A 17,330-nucleotide genomic window follows, 5' to 3' on the forward strand; every position below is an offset into this window, starting at 1 on the left:
AGCGGTGTTCGTTAATATGTCGAGTTATCACGTTATACGTAAAATAGTTATTCCGTTCTAATAAATTTTCTATTTAATAAAACGTTATATATAGCATTACTTTAACAATAGCCTGATTACTTTTTAATTTCTCTATCGCGCGTTATCTATTTCCTACTCGCAGAGATCTCTAATATCGCTTATCCATACGTTCGAGAGCTCATTTCCATTAATACGTTCGCAATTATCGATCCCGTATCGATGTCTAATCGAAACGAAGAGATCGGTATCTGTGCTGCGCGGCGGATGATCGCGAAACGCGAGCTTCCCGCGGAGTTGAGGATTAATAATGCGGTTACGATGGCTAATTAATCGCTCAGCTTCCGAGTGATTCTTCCAGGGCCGGGGTGGTATCGCAGTCACGTTCGTAATTAATGCGCCCCTTGTGCGAGATATCGATCGCTCTACAGGGTGTCCCTTTGAAGCGGCGATGGTACCGATAGCGCCGGTAATTGCCCCGCTTCCACGTACGTATACCTAACGCTCGTGAATACGCCGACGGCCTACATGGTGCGTTCGACGATCTTTTTCCACATCTCCGTCGAAGCAACCGATCCGATTTTTACCTGACTCGTTTTCTATTTCGCTCGCCTTGCGTTAGAATCGTACCACCACCCACTCGTATGATCGTTTCAGAGGCCAAATTGATCGATTAACTTCGTAGTACGTGTACGCGATCATCGTGCTCGACATCGACGAAACGAACCAGTTGCTTTGGTCAATTCATTCGTCGCGACATTATAACGATTCTCAGGTAAACGTGAAAATCATGATGTTTTTATAACATCGTCGGCTCGTCTATCGATCGATTAATGGATCAACAAGTGCATGTTCGTCCAGAACAAGGACAAGATGGTTATGACCAGAAGCTGGTTTCTTCGATGAAGAGTCTCGATCGTGCGACAATGCGAACATCGATGCTCCGATAACACATGGATCTAACGATCGAAATTTAGCTACGAAGCGTGTGGCCAAATTTCCAAAATGATCTATCTATTCCCTTCGACTCGATTCGCATGGATAACGTTAACAAAGTCGTAAATTGGCGATCATACGGCAACAGTCAGCGGCCGTGAAAAGATGAAAGAATCGCGGCGTGCCGTGCGCGATATCGATCGCGGATCCAATATTTATTCTCGATATAGTATGGCGGGTGTCGCATTTCCATAAGCAGGTTCGTCGCGGGGATAAAAGTATCGCGGCCACGCAAACGATCCAAGAGCCTAGGCGCGTTGATAACCTGCCTCGCGATGCAAATGACCCATCGTAGCCGAGCGTACGAGCATGCTCGATCGTCCCCCTTCGTTCAATTCGGCCGCAGTCGACGCCATAAAAACCGCAGACGATTGTGTCAAGGTGAGGTCAATTACTCCTCGAGAAAGAGCCGGTTAACCGGCGCATCTCGCGCCATCGTTCCGTCGTCCTTCTAACATCGAACGGCTTTAAATCTAATTATTCGTGTATGAAAATGGCAATGGGAATAGCGTTCGACGAATCTGACGGTAAGCTTTGGTTTTTCCTTCGTTTTCGAACTTTGAATAGTTTGGCATTTAATCGATCGAAATTATAAATGCTAACGAGGTTTAAGTGGAAATGACGTGGTAAGATATATCGTTTCCGTAGTGGACTCTGAGCGTTGAATTTCGTTAATTCCCGACCTCGTGGTTAGTATTTGCAACCTTGCCAACAATATCGGATCCATTGTTCGTACGAGTCGAGCTACGCTTTTAAATGTCTATTCGGTGATCCAGTTTCTTATATCGGATGTCCGCGTCCGTCGAACGCGATGTTCGATTTCCGAGTAGCGGGAAGAAAACGAGGAAATCGTAACGTAAAACTATATATCGCGGTTACGGCAGTTCCTCGCGCGTTCCAAATTCCAGAAATATTCTAGAAACTTCATTAACGAAGCGGCTCGCGACTTTAAAATATAACGTAAATCATGCAGAAGATGAGAAGCTGCGGTCGAGTATCGTCGCAGTCGATCCGACTTGGATCGATCACGCGGACGACGCACATATTTTTCCTCTATTTTTACAAAGGACTACGCTCCACTTTCATTAACCGTCGTACGTGCCAAGTGTCAAGCGTCCCTGCAATTGGGACACCCGGTAGACGAAGGTAAGCGTCTCCGTGCCAACGTTCCAATAACCACCCAAGAGCACAAGGACAGTCTACCCCAGTTTTCCTATTGCGACCGCCTACGGCACGTCCTTCACCCCCTCTCCTCTCTCGCTCGCTCGCTCGCTCGCTCTCTCCTCTGCGCTCGATCGCTCTTGGTCGCTCGACTCTCTTCCGGGCCGATCGGCGTGGAAAATACCGCGGGAAATCGATCTCGACCGGACGGAGAGGAAATTCGTGAGGCGTGAGACCACGCCGCGCGGATAAAAGGGTGGACCCGGCGTGGAAAGGCCGACGCCAGAGAGGGTGATCATCCCCTTCGTCAAAGACGGACCAAGAAACCGCGTTGGTTTCAAGGAGGAAAAAAAAAAAAAAAAATAGGGATCGCTGCTCGCTCGTGTGTCGAGCCGAGCTTTCTTTCAGCCCGTAGACGAGCTATAAAAATAAAAAAAAAAAAAAGTTTCACGCCGTTCGAGAGCGGGAAAAGTCGGGAACGTCGTTTATTTAAGAACCACGAGGGTTCGTCTATTTGAGATTTTTGTCAATCGAAGAGTTTGCAGCCACCAGATGCCCTTTCCATCAACACGAGTAAACTGAAAATACAAAGATCCGCCCAAAATCGATCGCAGTCCAGGTAACTGACGGCAAACCGATATTCGTAGCTATAAAACTTTCGCATTTTTCAACATCGAACCTACAACGTTCCATCGTCTCTGACAAATTCTGCGATGTGAAAATTGCTTCCAAGATTCGGATTTGCTATCAAGATGGCTATAATATAGTCGAGAAAGCGCGAAGACGAACGATTTCTCGGACCATCGACGCAAACGTTACAGAACGATAATTTCGATGTTCGCGTACGGTCGAGTTTTAGGCTCGTCGTTGATGTCGAGCAACGCTTTTTTCGCTAGATTACGTTATTTGCTTCTTGACTAAAACGTGCCAACTATTCTCTCCGATGGAATGCCAACGCCGTGTTATTGTTTATGCGCAACGACTGATAACGATCCGTTCCTCGCCTGATAATTGGCGAGCATAATCTTCTCCGCGTGATCTTCGTGAATATCTAATCAAGTTGCCCCTACCATCGTCGGAGGATACTCGCATCAAAACTCGCACACTCGATCGTATTTCGTGTTTTTTTTTTTTTTTTTCTCCTTATCGTTTATCGTGATCGATCGAATATAGGTCAGTTTCGCGGACGCGTTTAAAAGCGATTCGAAGCTACGTAACGGCCGAGCGTGCGATTCGATAGGATCGATATCGACGAGATCTAGCGTCGTTCCAACGAAATCATCGACTCTGCAAGCTGGCGAAGTGCGCACGAGTTTCAACTTCCATCTCGTTTCCCCTTTTTCCCTCTTGCTTATTTCGATAAAACGTTAACGCAACATTGCACGAAAATCTGTTTCCACTTAGCGGAAAGAAAGAAAATCAAGATATCAACTGTCTTTCTCAATAACGAAGAAAAGATTCAGAATATGTAAAAAAAAAAAATTTCTAAAACCGTCACGAAGTACGTGGAACGAGCGTCGTTCTGTTAATTCAACTTTCTATAAGCGGCAGTCGAGGGAGAAAATTTTCCTAGCAACTTGGTGAACCGTGAAAGTCGAGCCAATTAAGTAATTTCACGATAAAATGTGCGTTTAAGGGACGTATTTGCCAAAAATTCATCTCGTCGTGTTGGAGCTTTCGATCGTTCGTTGTAGACTCCTTTGGTTTTTCCTCGAAAATTGTACTATCGAAACCCGTATGTAAAAAAAGACGAAATACGTAAAAGGCGGAGTTGGACGATATTCGCAAAAGGATAGCAAAATCAGATCGAATATCGAAATGAAATATTGAAAATCTGTCTGCGTAAAATAGAAGCGAAGAAGTTCGAGTAAAGTAAAGTTAACGAAATTGTCGTGATCGATTATAACTCAACGACACAAATTTAAGATTAATTTCAGCGTGGATAAATCAACGTGCTTTCTGCGATTGTCTTCTCCCGCATCATCCTCATTGAGTGCACAGTAAGAAAAAATGTCCCTGTCCTTAATGGCCTACGTTTCGTTTCTTAGATCGTATCGATGTATTCGAATTTATCGTGTTATACGTCAGCGGAGGAGAAAGATTGATTTAGCCTAGGATTCATCCAGGAGAAGAAAAGGAGGGAAAGGTGTCGGTATGGCGCCGCGGCGGAACGCCTAGGTAGAGGCGAAGGTACGAAGGAGGGTAACCGCAGACAGGAAGTTAGTCCTTCCTTCCTCGCCGGGCCAATATCCTGAATTACAATGAGGCGACGCGTTTCCTCGAAGCGTCGCAGGCTATTTAAATACAGCCAGCGACGGTTTCCATATATCGCCACGATATATAGCTGTCCCCCTCGGCAACAGCGTTGCACGGAAGGAGGCCGAGCGCGAAACCGTCTCTTATCGCAATTCAAACAATGACAAAGTTCGAGGTAAAAGAACGATGTCTCGTTACGCGTCCGAGATCCTCGAGCCAGCAGCCATCATCCGACTAACGTGAAAGTGTAGCGACGGTGAACACATCGGCAAAGTGAGAGTCTTGGAGAAAAGTGTACAGACGTACGATGATCGAGGAATTTACGAACGTTAAATTTGCAGAATTCGCGGCACGATACGCAAGAATATCGGCGAACGTATAGTCGAACGCGCGGAGAAACGATCAGACCGAAGTATCTATAACGCTGTTACGGCGTTGGTTGCACGAAAATTGGCATTGAAAATAGAAGATCGGAGGAGAGAAATAAGCGGCGGCCGACGAGATAAACGAAGCGAGCCGAGACGCGCGAGTGGTAATTAAACAAGTTCGATTTCGATTGCTCGATCGATGTTGGCAGAGGCCGAGTAAAGGTAAAAGCTGTTACTTTCGGATAGCTGCGATACGAATAAGAGCGGAAGAAAGAGCGAAGATTCGACGAGGTGTTACCAACATGCAGTAAAGTCTAGATAACAGAAAGGATTCGTTTCTTGGTGATTCGTCGACACGTAGGGCGTTCCCGTTTCTTTCTTTCTTTAGTTGGCTCGCGTTGATCCGAGAACGATCTCGCCCGTTGCCCGATTAACCCCGCGGTGGCTGCTCAATCGACAGACACTGCTTTCTTCCCCTTCGAGGCGATCGAACGGTCTTCATTTCCTGATTAACCCGGCAGCGGCCCGCCTCTCTCTCTCTCTCCCCCCCCCCCCCCCCCCCCCCCCCCCCCCCCCCCCCCCCCCACTCCTATCCCTCTCCCTCGAATATAAAGGAAGAGAGTGCAGCCGGAAGTAATCTGTCTTCCTCTGCTCGTGGCGAGGCACTCTCGCGAAAAGAGAGGATAAGCGAGGGCTGGACGGAAGGAGAAAAGGACGGAGAGAACGTCCGCTCGAATTCACTTGGAGTGATTTAAAGGCTGGAATTATCCTTTTCTCCCCTTCCTCGAGTATCCTCCTCTCCTTGCTAACCATTATATATCTTCTGTTGCGTGCCTCCCTCGACTCTTTTATATCGCAACGTGGATGATCCTCCCTCTCCCATGCTCCTTCTCCTCGGCCTCTTCCTTTTTCTTTTCTGCCTCGCGTCCACGAGAGGAGAATCAGACTCCTCTCTTTACCACGTGTTTCTGCGCGATTACGTATATTATACGTATATGAATATACGCGCAGGGGACAAACCAGAGAAGAAGAGATTCTTTTTTTCTTTTTTCTTCTCTCCTTATCAGCAACCGATCTGTATCTGGGTTTGCAACGATCAGACGGGTCGGTGGTCGCGTAATTTCACATCATCCGATATATCATTCCGACTTATCTTCGCTCGGCTCGTAGTAGCCGATATACACCGATAAAAAACGCGCTTTAACGTCGTTAAACGTGGCGCGCCCGCACCATTCGCGAGAAACCCGTTTTTTTTTTTTATCCAATAAACTATTAATAAGCCGTTCCGCTGCTTTGTGTAGAATCGTCGGAACTCGACGAGCTTTTAACCCTTAGAGTGCTGAATACTCGGAGCCTATGCCATCCGTACGGACGGCATGCTGCCAGCGCTGACGATCGCTGTGAACTGAATACTTTTTCGCTATACTGAACTCTGTTGATTGACTACAGTAATTCTTTTGCACGAGATTAGATGCTTCAAGAGCGTTATTTTTTAGTATTAATTATTTATTATAAACATTGAAATTTACAATAAACTAGAATTTGGGTAGTAAACTAGAAAACTAAATTTAGTAAATATAACACAAGTTAATAATTCAGTTGTGCATGAAAAATTTCAAAACAATCATCGATACATAATCCGACGTCGCATTTTCTGTCGTTGCTTCTCTTATTTTTCACACAAACAACACATTTTCTTCTTGATAATTGTGTTGTGCCGGCACGACTATTCTACCGAATGTTCAAATTCGACAAATTGTGAATGCAAAGTATTAAATAAAAAAAAAAAAAAAAAAAGACAGTTTCTTCGAACGCGGCATTAACATTGAAATGCATTTATATTTATCTCACACAAACGTAATAGTATTACTTCTGCGTAGGTGGTCGGAAAAATTGACAAACGCATATATGCGTCCTTGATGACTTTCGCCAGACGCATATATGCATCCATAGCACTCTAAGGGTTCTAATCAACAGCAGATGGATATTAGGTTGCTCGATGTGTCTTCGAAGCGATCGGAACAATAGCTGCGGCGATTAACGTTCAGCGTTCCCCTCCTTTGTTACACTCGTCGAGTATTAGGACCGATAGCAAAACGCATGCAGGAATTCCAGTTGACATAGGAGATAAATTTATAATCCGTCGACCGGGGGCAGCTACCTGCTCCGTGAAAGGTTTCGAAAACTTTTCCGGATACCAGGGCATAGAGGGGGGAGACCGCAAAAGCCAACAAGCTGGTCATCGGTAGCGGCGAGAGTTAACTTTATAGTACACGCGGCCAAATTTCTTTTTCCTTTCCCTCGACCCTTTCTAACCTTTCGTTCCTTTTTTTCTGTCGTCCTTTCTCTCAAAGAATATATCCAGTGTACGCAGGATGTTATAAAAAAGCCGTAAGATTTTGGGATTATAGTATTTACCGAAGATTTAAGAATGTTCAGCGAATACATGTACCTTTCAAAACGAGCTTTCTCTATGCCGTGTCCGTTTTCGTAAAGGGCGCTGCAATTTTAATAGAACCAATTCGGCCGATACAACTTACCGGCCATTAACGAATAGTGCAACGACTGAGCTCGTTCTGCTATTTACGGACTGCGGATTTTTATACAAATTTCCATTTTTCCAAACTAACGAAATTACGCAACTTAAACAGAGATCCGTTCTGTCGGTTTTATTACACCTTTGAATATTGCGCGCAACTGATAGGAAAATAAAAACGAGTTCCTTCGCTTTTATACGATTACACAGGTTATTGGAATAAATTATCGCTAAATAGAACTCGCATTAAAACAAACACATAACTCAGTCCCCTGGTTTGCCTTAGTCCAAACCATGAGTCATTTTTCACCAAATACCAGGCGCGATACATAAAAAATATTTTGAGAAAAGATAAGACCCTACGAGCAAGGACGAATCGTTTGGCTGCTAAGACTTTAAGAACGTTAAGGCTTTCCTCTCCAGTAGCGACAAATTCATGGAAGGGTTCGATATTCGATCTTTTCGTGTAAACAAACCTAGATGTTTTTTTTACGCGAGACGAAAAAAGCGGTGTAAAAAGCGGTGGATGTTCTGGCTGACAGACCGACGACAAACGCGTTGCTTTTTTACGGAGGACAAGGATCAGCGTTTCCTTCTTCGTATCGTATACTGAACACACGCGTGCCGAGCTAGCGATCGCTGATCGTCGATTCCTAACAACCGTCTATACACCTAATTCTTTACCTTTTCTTCGTCAAATCGTCGCACATCATGGCTGTATAAAATTTCCCGGAAGCTTCGAAGCTTTCTATTTTCTAATTTTCACCTTGGTTGATAAATGAACTTGGCGCGTAAATCTGTTCGATACGGGACCGTATCGTAAAATCGAAGGTTGTAAAATCGTTCTATCCGGGACGGAAACTGCGGAGGGCACGCGTAGGTTAATTCATTTGTCTCGAACTGTAAGGGAAATGGAAACAAGAGAAATTTTTTGAAAATTCTACTTTCCGCTCGACCACTCACTTCTCTTCCCGTTTCTGGCGTTTTCTTCTGTTGGCAAAAATCCTGGGGTGTCCTGAAAGGGATTAAAAATGTTTTCCCTAATTTCCAGCTTTCGTTACACCCTGCAGCTCCTTTACAAAAGAATCCTCTCTCTCACCGTTTACAGCCTTTTCTTCAACCTTTCAAACAAAATGGTAAATCTACCAATTTAGTCGCGATAGTTGCCGTTTTATACGATCTCATATATAATTGAAGAAAACAGAAGTTTCGGCAAGTATGTAGAACAGCAAGTTAGAATGGTCCTAGAATGGGCCACCATTCTATTACGGTACCGTTGCACAGCCTTAACAGTCTTAACAGCCTTAACAGCGATACGAGAGTTTAATTTTATTGGGGCTGGAGCAGGTCATAAGGTATTATCCTCGTTTCGTGACAAGAAGCAGTGAAATCTTGAAGGGGCACGATAACGAGCGAAGAAACTGCAAAATTATTCGACGAGTCGAAATATATATCGTGCTACGAGGTTTACCGTCGCCCGAGTCCCGTCGTCGAACGACCTTCGCGGGTTCGCTTGCGTAATATTTTTATCGGTCGAAATTACACATACGTTCACGCATGCACGCACGTACTCTCTTTCTTTGTCTATCGTTCTCTCTCTCTTCCCCTCCCCACCGCCTCCCTCTCACGAGCCCGACAGCTACCGAACACGAGAACAGTCGGGGGCACGTATTTTCGGTCGAATGCGAGTATGTACGCCACGCACGCTTTGCCTGTGCTTTTTTCTCGCTTTCGCGCTTCATTTTTATGTACCGCCGGTGGAAGAGATATAGCTGGCTCATAAAATCGGTCAGGTGTTGAAGTTTACATGTTCCGAGAGGCGAAACAGTAATACGAGACACGTAAAGGGGGTGGGGGAGGAGGAGGAGGAGGTAAGTAGCTGGTGTCTATTCATTAACGTCATTTTCTTTATATGTAGCACGTGTGTAAGAAATATGCAATTTCCTATTTTTCACACAATGCATATACACCGTCTATAACTGGTTACAAGTACGTATTAGGTCATCTATCGATATGTGGGATAATAAACAAATTAAGAGTCTTTCAGTTAGCGATTCAATAAGTATGGCGGACAGTAGTTAAAATATCCTAGCATTTTTTCATGTTCCAAGGTACGTAGAAATATTTGAAATTCCCCTCGTAAGTAAAGTTATATTATACGGAGTGTTACGAAATAACGATTAACAATGATAAGCAACAAAAATTTTAGTTCCGTTCGCTTTCGAAACGGGCAATAGGTCATTTCAAGAGTATTATCAAGAAATTTGATACATCGATTTGGAAATGTATTTCGCGGTCTAAGATTCGAGGTGTTTCTATGGAATACGGCTACGCATCAATCGGTGTCACCGATTAATTTATAATCTCGCTGTATCTCTTCCAGCAGTAAGAGTATAAGCGTGAGTCTGTGATCCTTCGATCATGCGTACGCCTACGTATTGATAAGATTTCGCGGTAGAAGAGAGGGGAAGAGGGGCTCTTGACCATATTCGAAAGTCTGAATTTGGCCGCGAAAACGATCGATTAGTCGAAAGATTCACACTTCCTGGTTCCCGGCTATTCCATTTACGGTTCATTAGATAACATCGTTGACAGCTACGACGAATACGATTATTGAATCGAAATCGTCGAGATTATCGACGATTGCGTGCGTAATGCGAGAAGATAGGTCTATTTTATAATTGCGAGAGAAATCTCGTTACATGCCGCAATTTCGTAAAGATACGATAAAAAAAAAAAAAAAAAAAAGTAGCGATTAAACAGATGGACGATTAAACTGACACGAGCGTCACGGTTCTAACGAAAAAATAAGTGATTCGATTCTGAAACGATTGTATCGATACTTTCGAAGGCGGCGCGTAATGGCGGCGAAAAGGCGCGAAAATGTAGGAACCGATAGGCGTAACATCACGAATGTTTATACAGTCATAGGAAATTTATATACGCGAGAATGTATATACATCTTCTGTTAGATCCTATCTGTTTGGTCATGTTCAGGCCGAGGATTTCTATGCGTTTATGAGAAGTTCGAAGGTGCGAAGAAAAATGGTCGGAAAGTTCAGGATATGTAAAAACGTACAAAATATCCCAAAGGATATTCTGTGGATGAAACAATTTTCTATCAAAATCACGCTTTTGCGATGTGAAACTCACGGTATCGTCTCATAAGATTCTTCTTGTACGGTTTGGTACCGGGTGGTCTGGACCTCGATCTCGTGCTACCGTCTTTCTGATTATTGTCGGAACACGAGTCGTCCGAGTCTTCGGAACAGGTACGATCCTCTCTTTCCTGGGAGTATTCGGTGGACGTGGCGGCGACGAAGCATCCTCGTAACCTGAGCGCTGCCGCGGCATTCCCGTAGTCGTCGATCGGTTCTTTTCGATCCTGATCCTGATCGTTCTCCTCCCTGGAGAACTCCGCGTAGTCGCCTACCCGAACGCTCAAGTCCAACGGTTGATCCTCGAGCATCGTTTTTATCTTTGCCAGCCTCGTTTCCTTGCTGCCAGTCTGTGCCCACGAGCTGATCCACGGCTACCACAGCACAGTTGCCATCTTGATCTTCAACGATTTGTACTTGACACTCGTTCGATACGATGTAACATTACACTCGCCGGTCGATTCTCGATTCGATGCGGCTTACTTCTTGGACGTTTCTATACAAATTTCACCGTAACACGAGAGAATTTCACGCGAGAAGAATCACAGGTTCGATAGACGCGATTGATCGTGCTTGACTGACGAGTTTGACTCGAACGCCGGATCGAGCGATCGGTTTACGAATCGATTTAAGAAAAAATTGTCACCAGAAAGAATTATTTTCGATAATAGACCGGATAACGCAAGCTGAGTGGAATAGAGATGGGAAAGGAAGAATAGATATCTTCGTGGGAGGTAGAACTCTTCCGGCAGTGTCTTCGTCCCGTGTGGTACGCGTGACGCACAGCGGATACTCTACCGGCAGTTTCTAGCGGCAAACAGTTCTCGATACCAGCGACGTTTCCGTGTTGATCACGTTGTTTCGGATAAAATCAACCATTCCTCTTGTTACTTCTTTCCGTTTGTCAACATAGATAATGATGTACGTAATCGGTTGCACTTGTCAAGAAAAGAACGGAGAGTGACAGGGGGCAGACAGGTTACAGACGGACGTTACGTCGCAGCCAAGAGGTATCACGCTGTTCTTTTCGATCGGGGATCATCCAGAGAACAGAATCGATTTCACGTAACAATCGCACTTTGAAAAATGCTCGTTCGCTTCACTGTATAAACTGCGTTCCCTGACTACGTATGTAATATATACACACATATATATGTATACACACATATATATATACATATGTACGCGTGTGTCGGCGAGTATCACGTAGAAGCCAAGAGGCAGAAAGAGAAAAACGCGAAACAGAGAATTGCCGAAGCGTATCCACGTTCTCCGCACCGAGGCTACGGTTGCCGGTGGCACACTGACTGACTCGGAACCGGGGTAGCCCGCTAGTCCAGACTCGTTCACTCACTACTCCAGACCCACACTCCAACTCCGAGCGCCGGACTCGCTCTCGCTCGTGTACACCGCACACAGTACTCTCCGGCCGCTAGAGCCCACCACCTTCGGCACTTTCCGCCGGCCGACTTCGGTTCTTTTCGGTTTCTACACTGCCTCGATCAGAGTCGGCGGCTTCACGTACATGCCGGCACCCACACACAGTCGCGAGCCGTCGCTCGAGATGCGCGGATGCGTAGCCTACCGCAATGTTCGAGCTGGTGATGCTCCCTCCTCCGCCGCACACACTTTCTGCTCTTTTCTCTCTTTCCATCTTTCCTCTCCCTCGCCTTTTTTCCCTCTTTTTTACCACCTCTTTACCTCTGTCTTGCTCTCTCGCTTCGTTTCTTTTCTTTGCCCTTCGAGCAAACAGTCTCGTGCTTCTTTCTTTCTTTCTTTCTTTCCTCCTTTCCTCCTTTCCTTCTTTCCTTCTTTCTTCCCTTCTCTCTTTCTTTCGCGATCTGCCTCGGTTCTTCATCTGCGATGGTTTCGCAAGGGAAAGCTATTTTTTCGTCTATTGGGATAGGACACACGAAGAAGCAGCCAACGAGCGCCGTCTTGTCTTCTCATGACATTAACCTTCGATCCTCGACTGCTAGAAACAGCGGGCGGCGGCGACGTGAAATATGGATTGTTTTAACGGGGGCTTTTTTTTCAGACTAACCTACTCGACGTATCGTAGAAAGGAGAACACGGATCTTTTGCTCGTTCTTTCGACGATTCGAAACGATCCGGTGTCGTCGGATGAACCAAGTGCGTGCAAATCGGTACACATGTTACGCGTAAGCGTTTCAACCAGTCGTTTCTCTCTAATCCCTGACATTGTCTTCTCGAGGATGAATTCGAACGATAACGAGCAGCAGCAGCAGCAGCAGCTCTCGGGACGGTATAGGAAGAACCGAGCAACAGAAACGAGACTGGAACGATTGCGTATGCACGGTACACACAATAGGTGAACGTGCGTACGAGGTCGCGGCGGAAAGGAACTTCCAATTCGACGTCTCGTTGCAGCCGGTAAACACAGGTGCAACGAAAACGTCGGAAGTGTTTTTGCAACGGGGCATACAGAATGAACCTTGAGAGTGACCGATTTCGTAATTTCTCTCGGTTCGCCGTTCCGGCGTCGCTTCCATTGTAACCGAAAAAAAAAAAAAAAACGATCTTCGAGATCGTGTTTGTTGAGTTTAGGCGAACCTCGAATCAACAGTCGTAAACCGTTCGTTCTTTCCACGATCGAATTACATCTGTTTCTTTTCGTAATTACTCGTTGAATAACATGTTGCCTGCATTATGATCTTTTGCTTTTGGAAACCTGTTAATTCGATATTATTACGAAATCATCGTCAATTACGAGAAATATCAATATTTTTATTATCGTAGCAGGTATCGTACGTATTATACGAGGCACTTGCACGGACATCAGACCGCACATCAGACGCAGTCTGATCTTCGTTCAGATTAACTGCTTCATTTTCGAGAAATTAATCAAAAGGGCTAACCTAAGATCGTATTTTAATGGTAAAATTTAAAGAAATCACTTTCCAGAAAATAGAATCGTTCAGTTTCTGAGAAATTGTAGAACGACAGTCAAACGAATCGCGATTTTTCCATCGCAGACCGACGATGTATGCACCGCAACCCGTCAGGGCCATTTCGAGATTTCATCCTAGAAACGTAACGAGCCGCGCAACGAAGGGCTTGTTCACCAACCAGAAGCACTCGGATCCGTTTCCTCGATAAGTGAAAACAGGTTGGCCTTAATTGCACTTCCTGCCGTCGAACCTGCGATTGCATTGTTGCCGAAAACCGTTTTTCGCAGACTTCACGCGCAGCGATCAGCGACCCCCACGGAATACAAGATTGTTCCAACATTTACAACGAGGAATTCGTTACGCGTCCGCACCGATGCGACGATCATCGTCCACGCATTTGCATAGAAAACTGAAAACACAGCGACCGCGGCGATAAACTCGCTTTCTGGTCGATTCTCGTCTTTGCGATTCCTCAACGCTGCAAATCGATAACGCGGCTCCCTTAACCCTTGCTACCTTGTATTTTTCTCAGAAGCTGGCTTCTCGATTGGAACGAAAACAGGATTAAAGCAGGGAAATTAAAAAATCGCAGCAGGGTTAAAAGAGCGAATTGTCACGGGATCGATATCGAGCTCGTCTGTCAAGTTTGGATAACCAGTCTCCAAGTTTTATCGTCGTTTGCACAGCGACGGCCATGCGTCAACGACCCTTCGGTAAAAATTCAGCCGGCGAATTTCGAAAGTAATTTAGAAATTCATCGTGCTTGAGTTTCGCGAAACTTTAAATTTGAATTCCATAGACGAGGGAATATTTGAAAGTTGAAAGATTAGCCAGCCGAGGGCAGGAGTGATTTATGGGCGCGAAATTCGCTAGGTCCACAGTCGGAGAACGTTCACATCTGCGTTAAAGGGGTTGGAAGCGCGACGTACGCGCGTAGAAACCGGGCTCGCTATCCTCGATTTGTCGTCCCTCGCCGCGATGCGGAGTCACCGCGAAGCCGGGGACAGGCCGAGAGTTATTTTCGCGCAAAAACGGCCGACATTGCCGGCCTGGGAGAGAAAACCTCGTAACTCTCGCCGATCTTGGAACGGGATGACGCCCGATCCAGGAAAAGTACGATTTCTAATCCATCACCGAGACTCCACCGGCCCCATCCTGTTTCCTCGACGCGACGCGACGCCACGCCACGCCACGCCACGCCACGCCACGCCACGCGATGCAACGCGACCGAACGTCACTTTCTGCTTCTCTGTGATGCGCGCTCTATTTCCGATGCAACGTTCCTCGTGAATCAACCGCTGCCGTTTCCCCCATTCGTCCTTCGTGCGACTGAATTTTTACCTTTCGCGGTGTCGTATACGCGAGAGAAACTTCGATCTTTATTTCGATCTTCGATCGTTGCTTTAAACCGGGACTACGTTGTTGAACGTACGCAGGTAAATTGTAAGAGAATTGCGTTTGCCGGAATTTCGATAAAGACGATATTTATTAGCCGCAATACTCTCCGTTAACACGTCGCAATGCAAGGTACGGTAAAACTTTAGACGTGCGTGTTTCATACGAATTATTGTGAAATGCGTTTAGAAAATCTCGTGATTTTTTAGTTTACGCGACACGTTCGAGCGAGTAACATCGAAAGAATCGCAGAGAATCGGTAAACTGCAATTACGCGAAGCGTGCGGTCTGTTGAAAATCGAAAATCGCATGTGTGTGCAAATGAAAATTTCTTTCGAGGAGAAGTAAAAAAAATAATATTCTCCTCTTTCTTTCTACGCAACAATTAACAGGTTAACGTGTGAGTTTCTAATGGTGAAGGATATCGCGTTCATCTAGCGCAAATTCGTAGCATCACTTTCGTTTTCGCGGTCCGCGTCCCCTGTCGATTTTGTTTTTGTTCCACGGCACAATTTTCCACGAGCCGGTGTGTCGCGTTCTCTTTCCTCCGCTTTCTACCGGCGAGACCCATCCAGCCTTTCGAGATCTATCGATCGTTCGATCCCGCGTTTTTAACTCGCGAAACGCCGCCGCGATCGGACGAACGGTCGAATATCGGTCGGATGGCCACCGTTCGTTCGAGGGAGAGAGGGTGGCAACAAGAGAAAAGAAAACCGGTGGACGCGTCCGAACGAGTTCGAAGAGGGGAACGAAGAAAGAGAAATTTCGTTTTTTGCAGGACAGCGAGCAAGAGACGCGACGTTTCCTGTCCAAACGACAGCGAAGAAAGTGTATCTAGGTCTTTTTCCAGCCGCGTGTTCCCCTGCCATTAGAATATTCAGCCTGGCGCTTCGACGAAGCGCCATCGCGCGCGTTTCATTCGTTACGGTCCCTCCGTATTATCTCTACGGTACGAAGAAAAAAGTGAGGAGAAACAGAGGAAAAAGAGAGGGAAATATTCATAAGCTTAAATGACATCGTCGTAGAACTTTCGTGGACGGCGAGGCGCTGGAAACGAGAAGGAAGGTCGAAGCACAGAAAGCGAAATGAGCTCGCGAATCTCTCTGAGTTTCGACTCGACTTTCGTTCGACACATGCGCGTCTCGGTGCTCGCGGTGACGGCGGCGATTTTAATTTCTTGTTATCGTGCAGTGCCGGCGCGGAGGCGAAAGAGACGAGGAAGAGGTATTAGCCGGCGATTCAGGCCGAGACTAACGCGCACTTTTCCTCCACTGCGCGTTTCTCTGGTTGGCGCTTCGTTGCGGATGATTTCTTCGTGCATCGTGAGCGTTTCTTCCTTCGTCGAACGATCGTGTCGGACGATCGAACTTTACCGTACAGTGGTTGGCACGACCAACCCCGACAAAGGACGGATATCGATTTGAAAGGACGGCGTGGTTGTCGTCCCGACTCGATTAGAATGGAGAGGAGCAGAGCGGAGAGTAGGTGGCCGGTTCCGCGGCCGGTTGCCATGCCGAACGAGCCTGCGCTGCTCCAAGTGCCAGAAACCGTGAAGGAGGCCTCTCGTGATCGCGACTTTCCAAGGACACGAGGGTGCGTGGATACGTGGCGTGTGCGTGTCGGCTCGTTTTCCTTTTCGCGGCGAAAATCACCGGCGAGAAAGAAAAATCGGCGCGCTCGCGCGGCGCTGTGCCAGCGAAATCGCCGCCACGTTCCATATAACACACAACAGCCAGCTATTACGCCAATTTCCCTATCGCGTGGTTTTTTTTCTCGCGGACGAGTCGTCCGCGCGTTCGGCCGCTTTCTTTATCGTCGGCCGTTCGAAACTTGGCGAGCGTTAATAATCCAATTAGAAGTACGATCGACGGAGAGAGATAAGGCCGGTTGGTTATAGCTCGCCGGGCTACGCAAACGATCCTTTCGACCGCCGAATGAACGAACGGTCGACTTTAGGCTGGAAACGCAGTCGCGTCCCAATTAACCTCTATTCCGACCTATTGTTTTCGCCATCGATGGTAAGACGAGCTTGCAAATAGCTCAATCTCGGCGTAAGGAACACCAAATGCAGAGAAAGAAAGAAGGGAGAAGAGGAGGAAGGGAGTAGGGGAAGCTACGGAGCCGGCATTAGGAGGAGGAAAAGGGAAGCGAAGGGCAGACGAGGAGGACGAGCACGAAGACGAAGAAGAAGAAGAAGAATCCCCCTTGGCTCACGTCCGCGAGAACCGGAAAGATTCCCTCGATCCGCTACGAACGGCTTCCAAGGTCCGCACTCCGTATTCGAACGACCCCAACACACATACGCGCATGCACACGTCCCAACCATGACGTATGCACGCGTATACGTGCAAGCAAGCGTACAAAAGTGCGCGGCACGAAGAGGAAGAGAAAGAGAAAGAGAAAGAGAGAGAGAGGGAGAGAGAGAGAGAGGGAGAGAGAGAGAGAGAGAGAGAAGGAGAGAGGTAGAATAACGTAGAATGGCGCACTCACGCACTCGCGCCCTCTCACACGCGTGCTTTAGACGCACGTC

General features: G+C 46.5%; 1 protein-coding gene across 8 annotated transcripts in view; it reads right to left on the bottom strand.

The window, feature by feature from the left end:
- Positions 1-17,330, bottom strand: part of LOC122565853 (ecdysone-induced protein 74EF) — a 146,558-nt gene that overhangs the window by 42,508 nt on the left and 86,720 nt on the right. The window contains exon 1 of one of the 8 annotated variants that reach the window (XM_043722279.1): positions 10,489-12,195. The exons of the other annotated variants lie outside the window; for them this stretch is intronic. Within the exon in view, the coding sequence (XP_043578214.1) occupies positions 10,489-10,804 (316 nt within the window). The 5' untranslated portion in view covers positions 10,805-12,195. Of the gene's footprint in view, positions 1-10,488; positions 12,196-17,330 lie in introns of those variants that run through there. 8 annotated transcript variants of the gene reach the window in all.

Source organism: Bombus pyrosoma, linkage group LG3 (assembly GCF_014825855.1).
Source record: "Bombus pyrosoma isolate SC7728 linkage group LG3, ASM1482585v1, whole genome shotgun sequence".
NCBI lineage: Eukaryota > Metazoa > Arthropoda > Insecta > Hymenoptera > Apidae > Bombus > Bombus pyrosoma.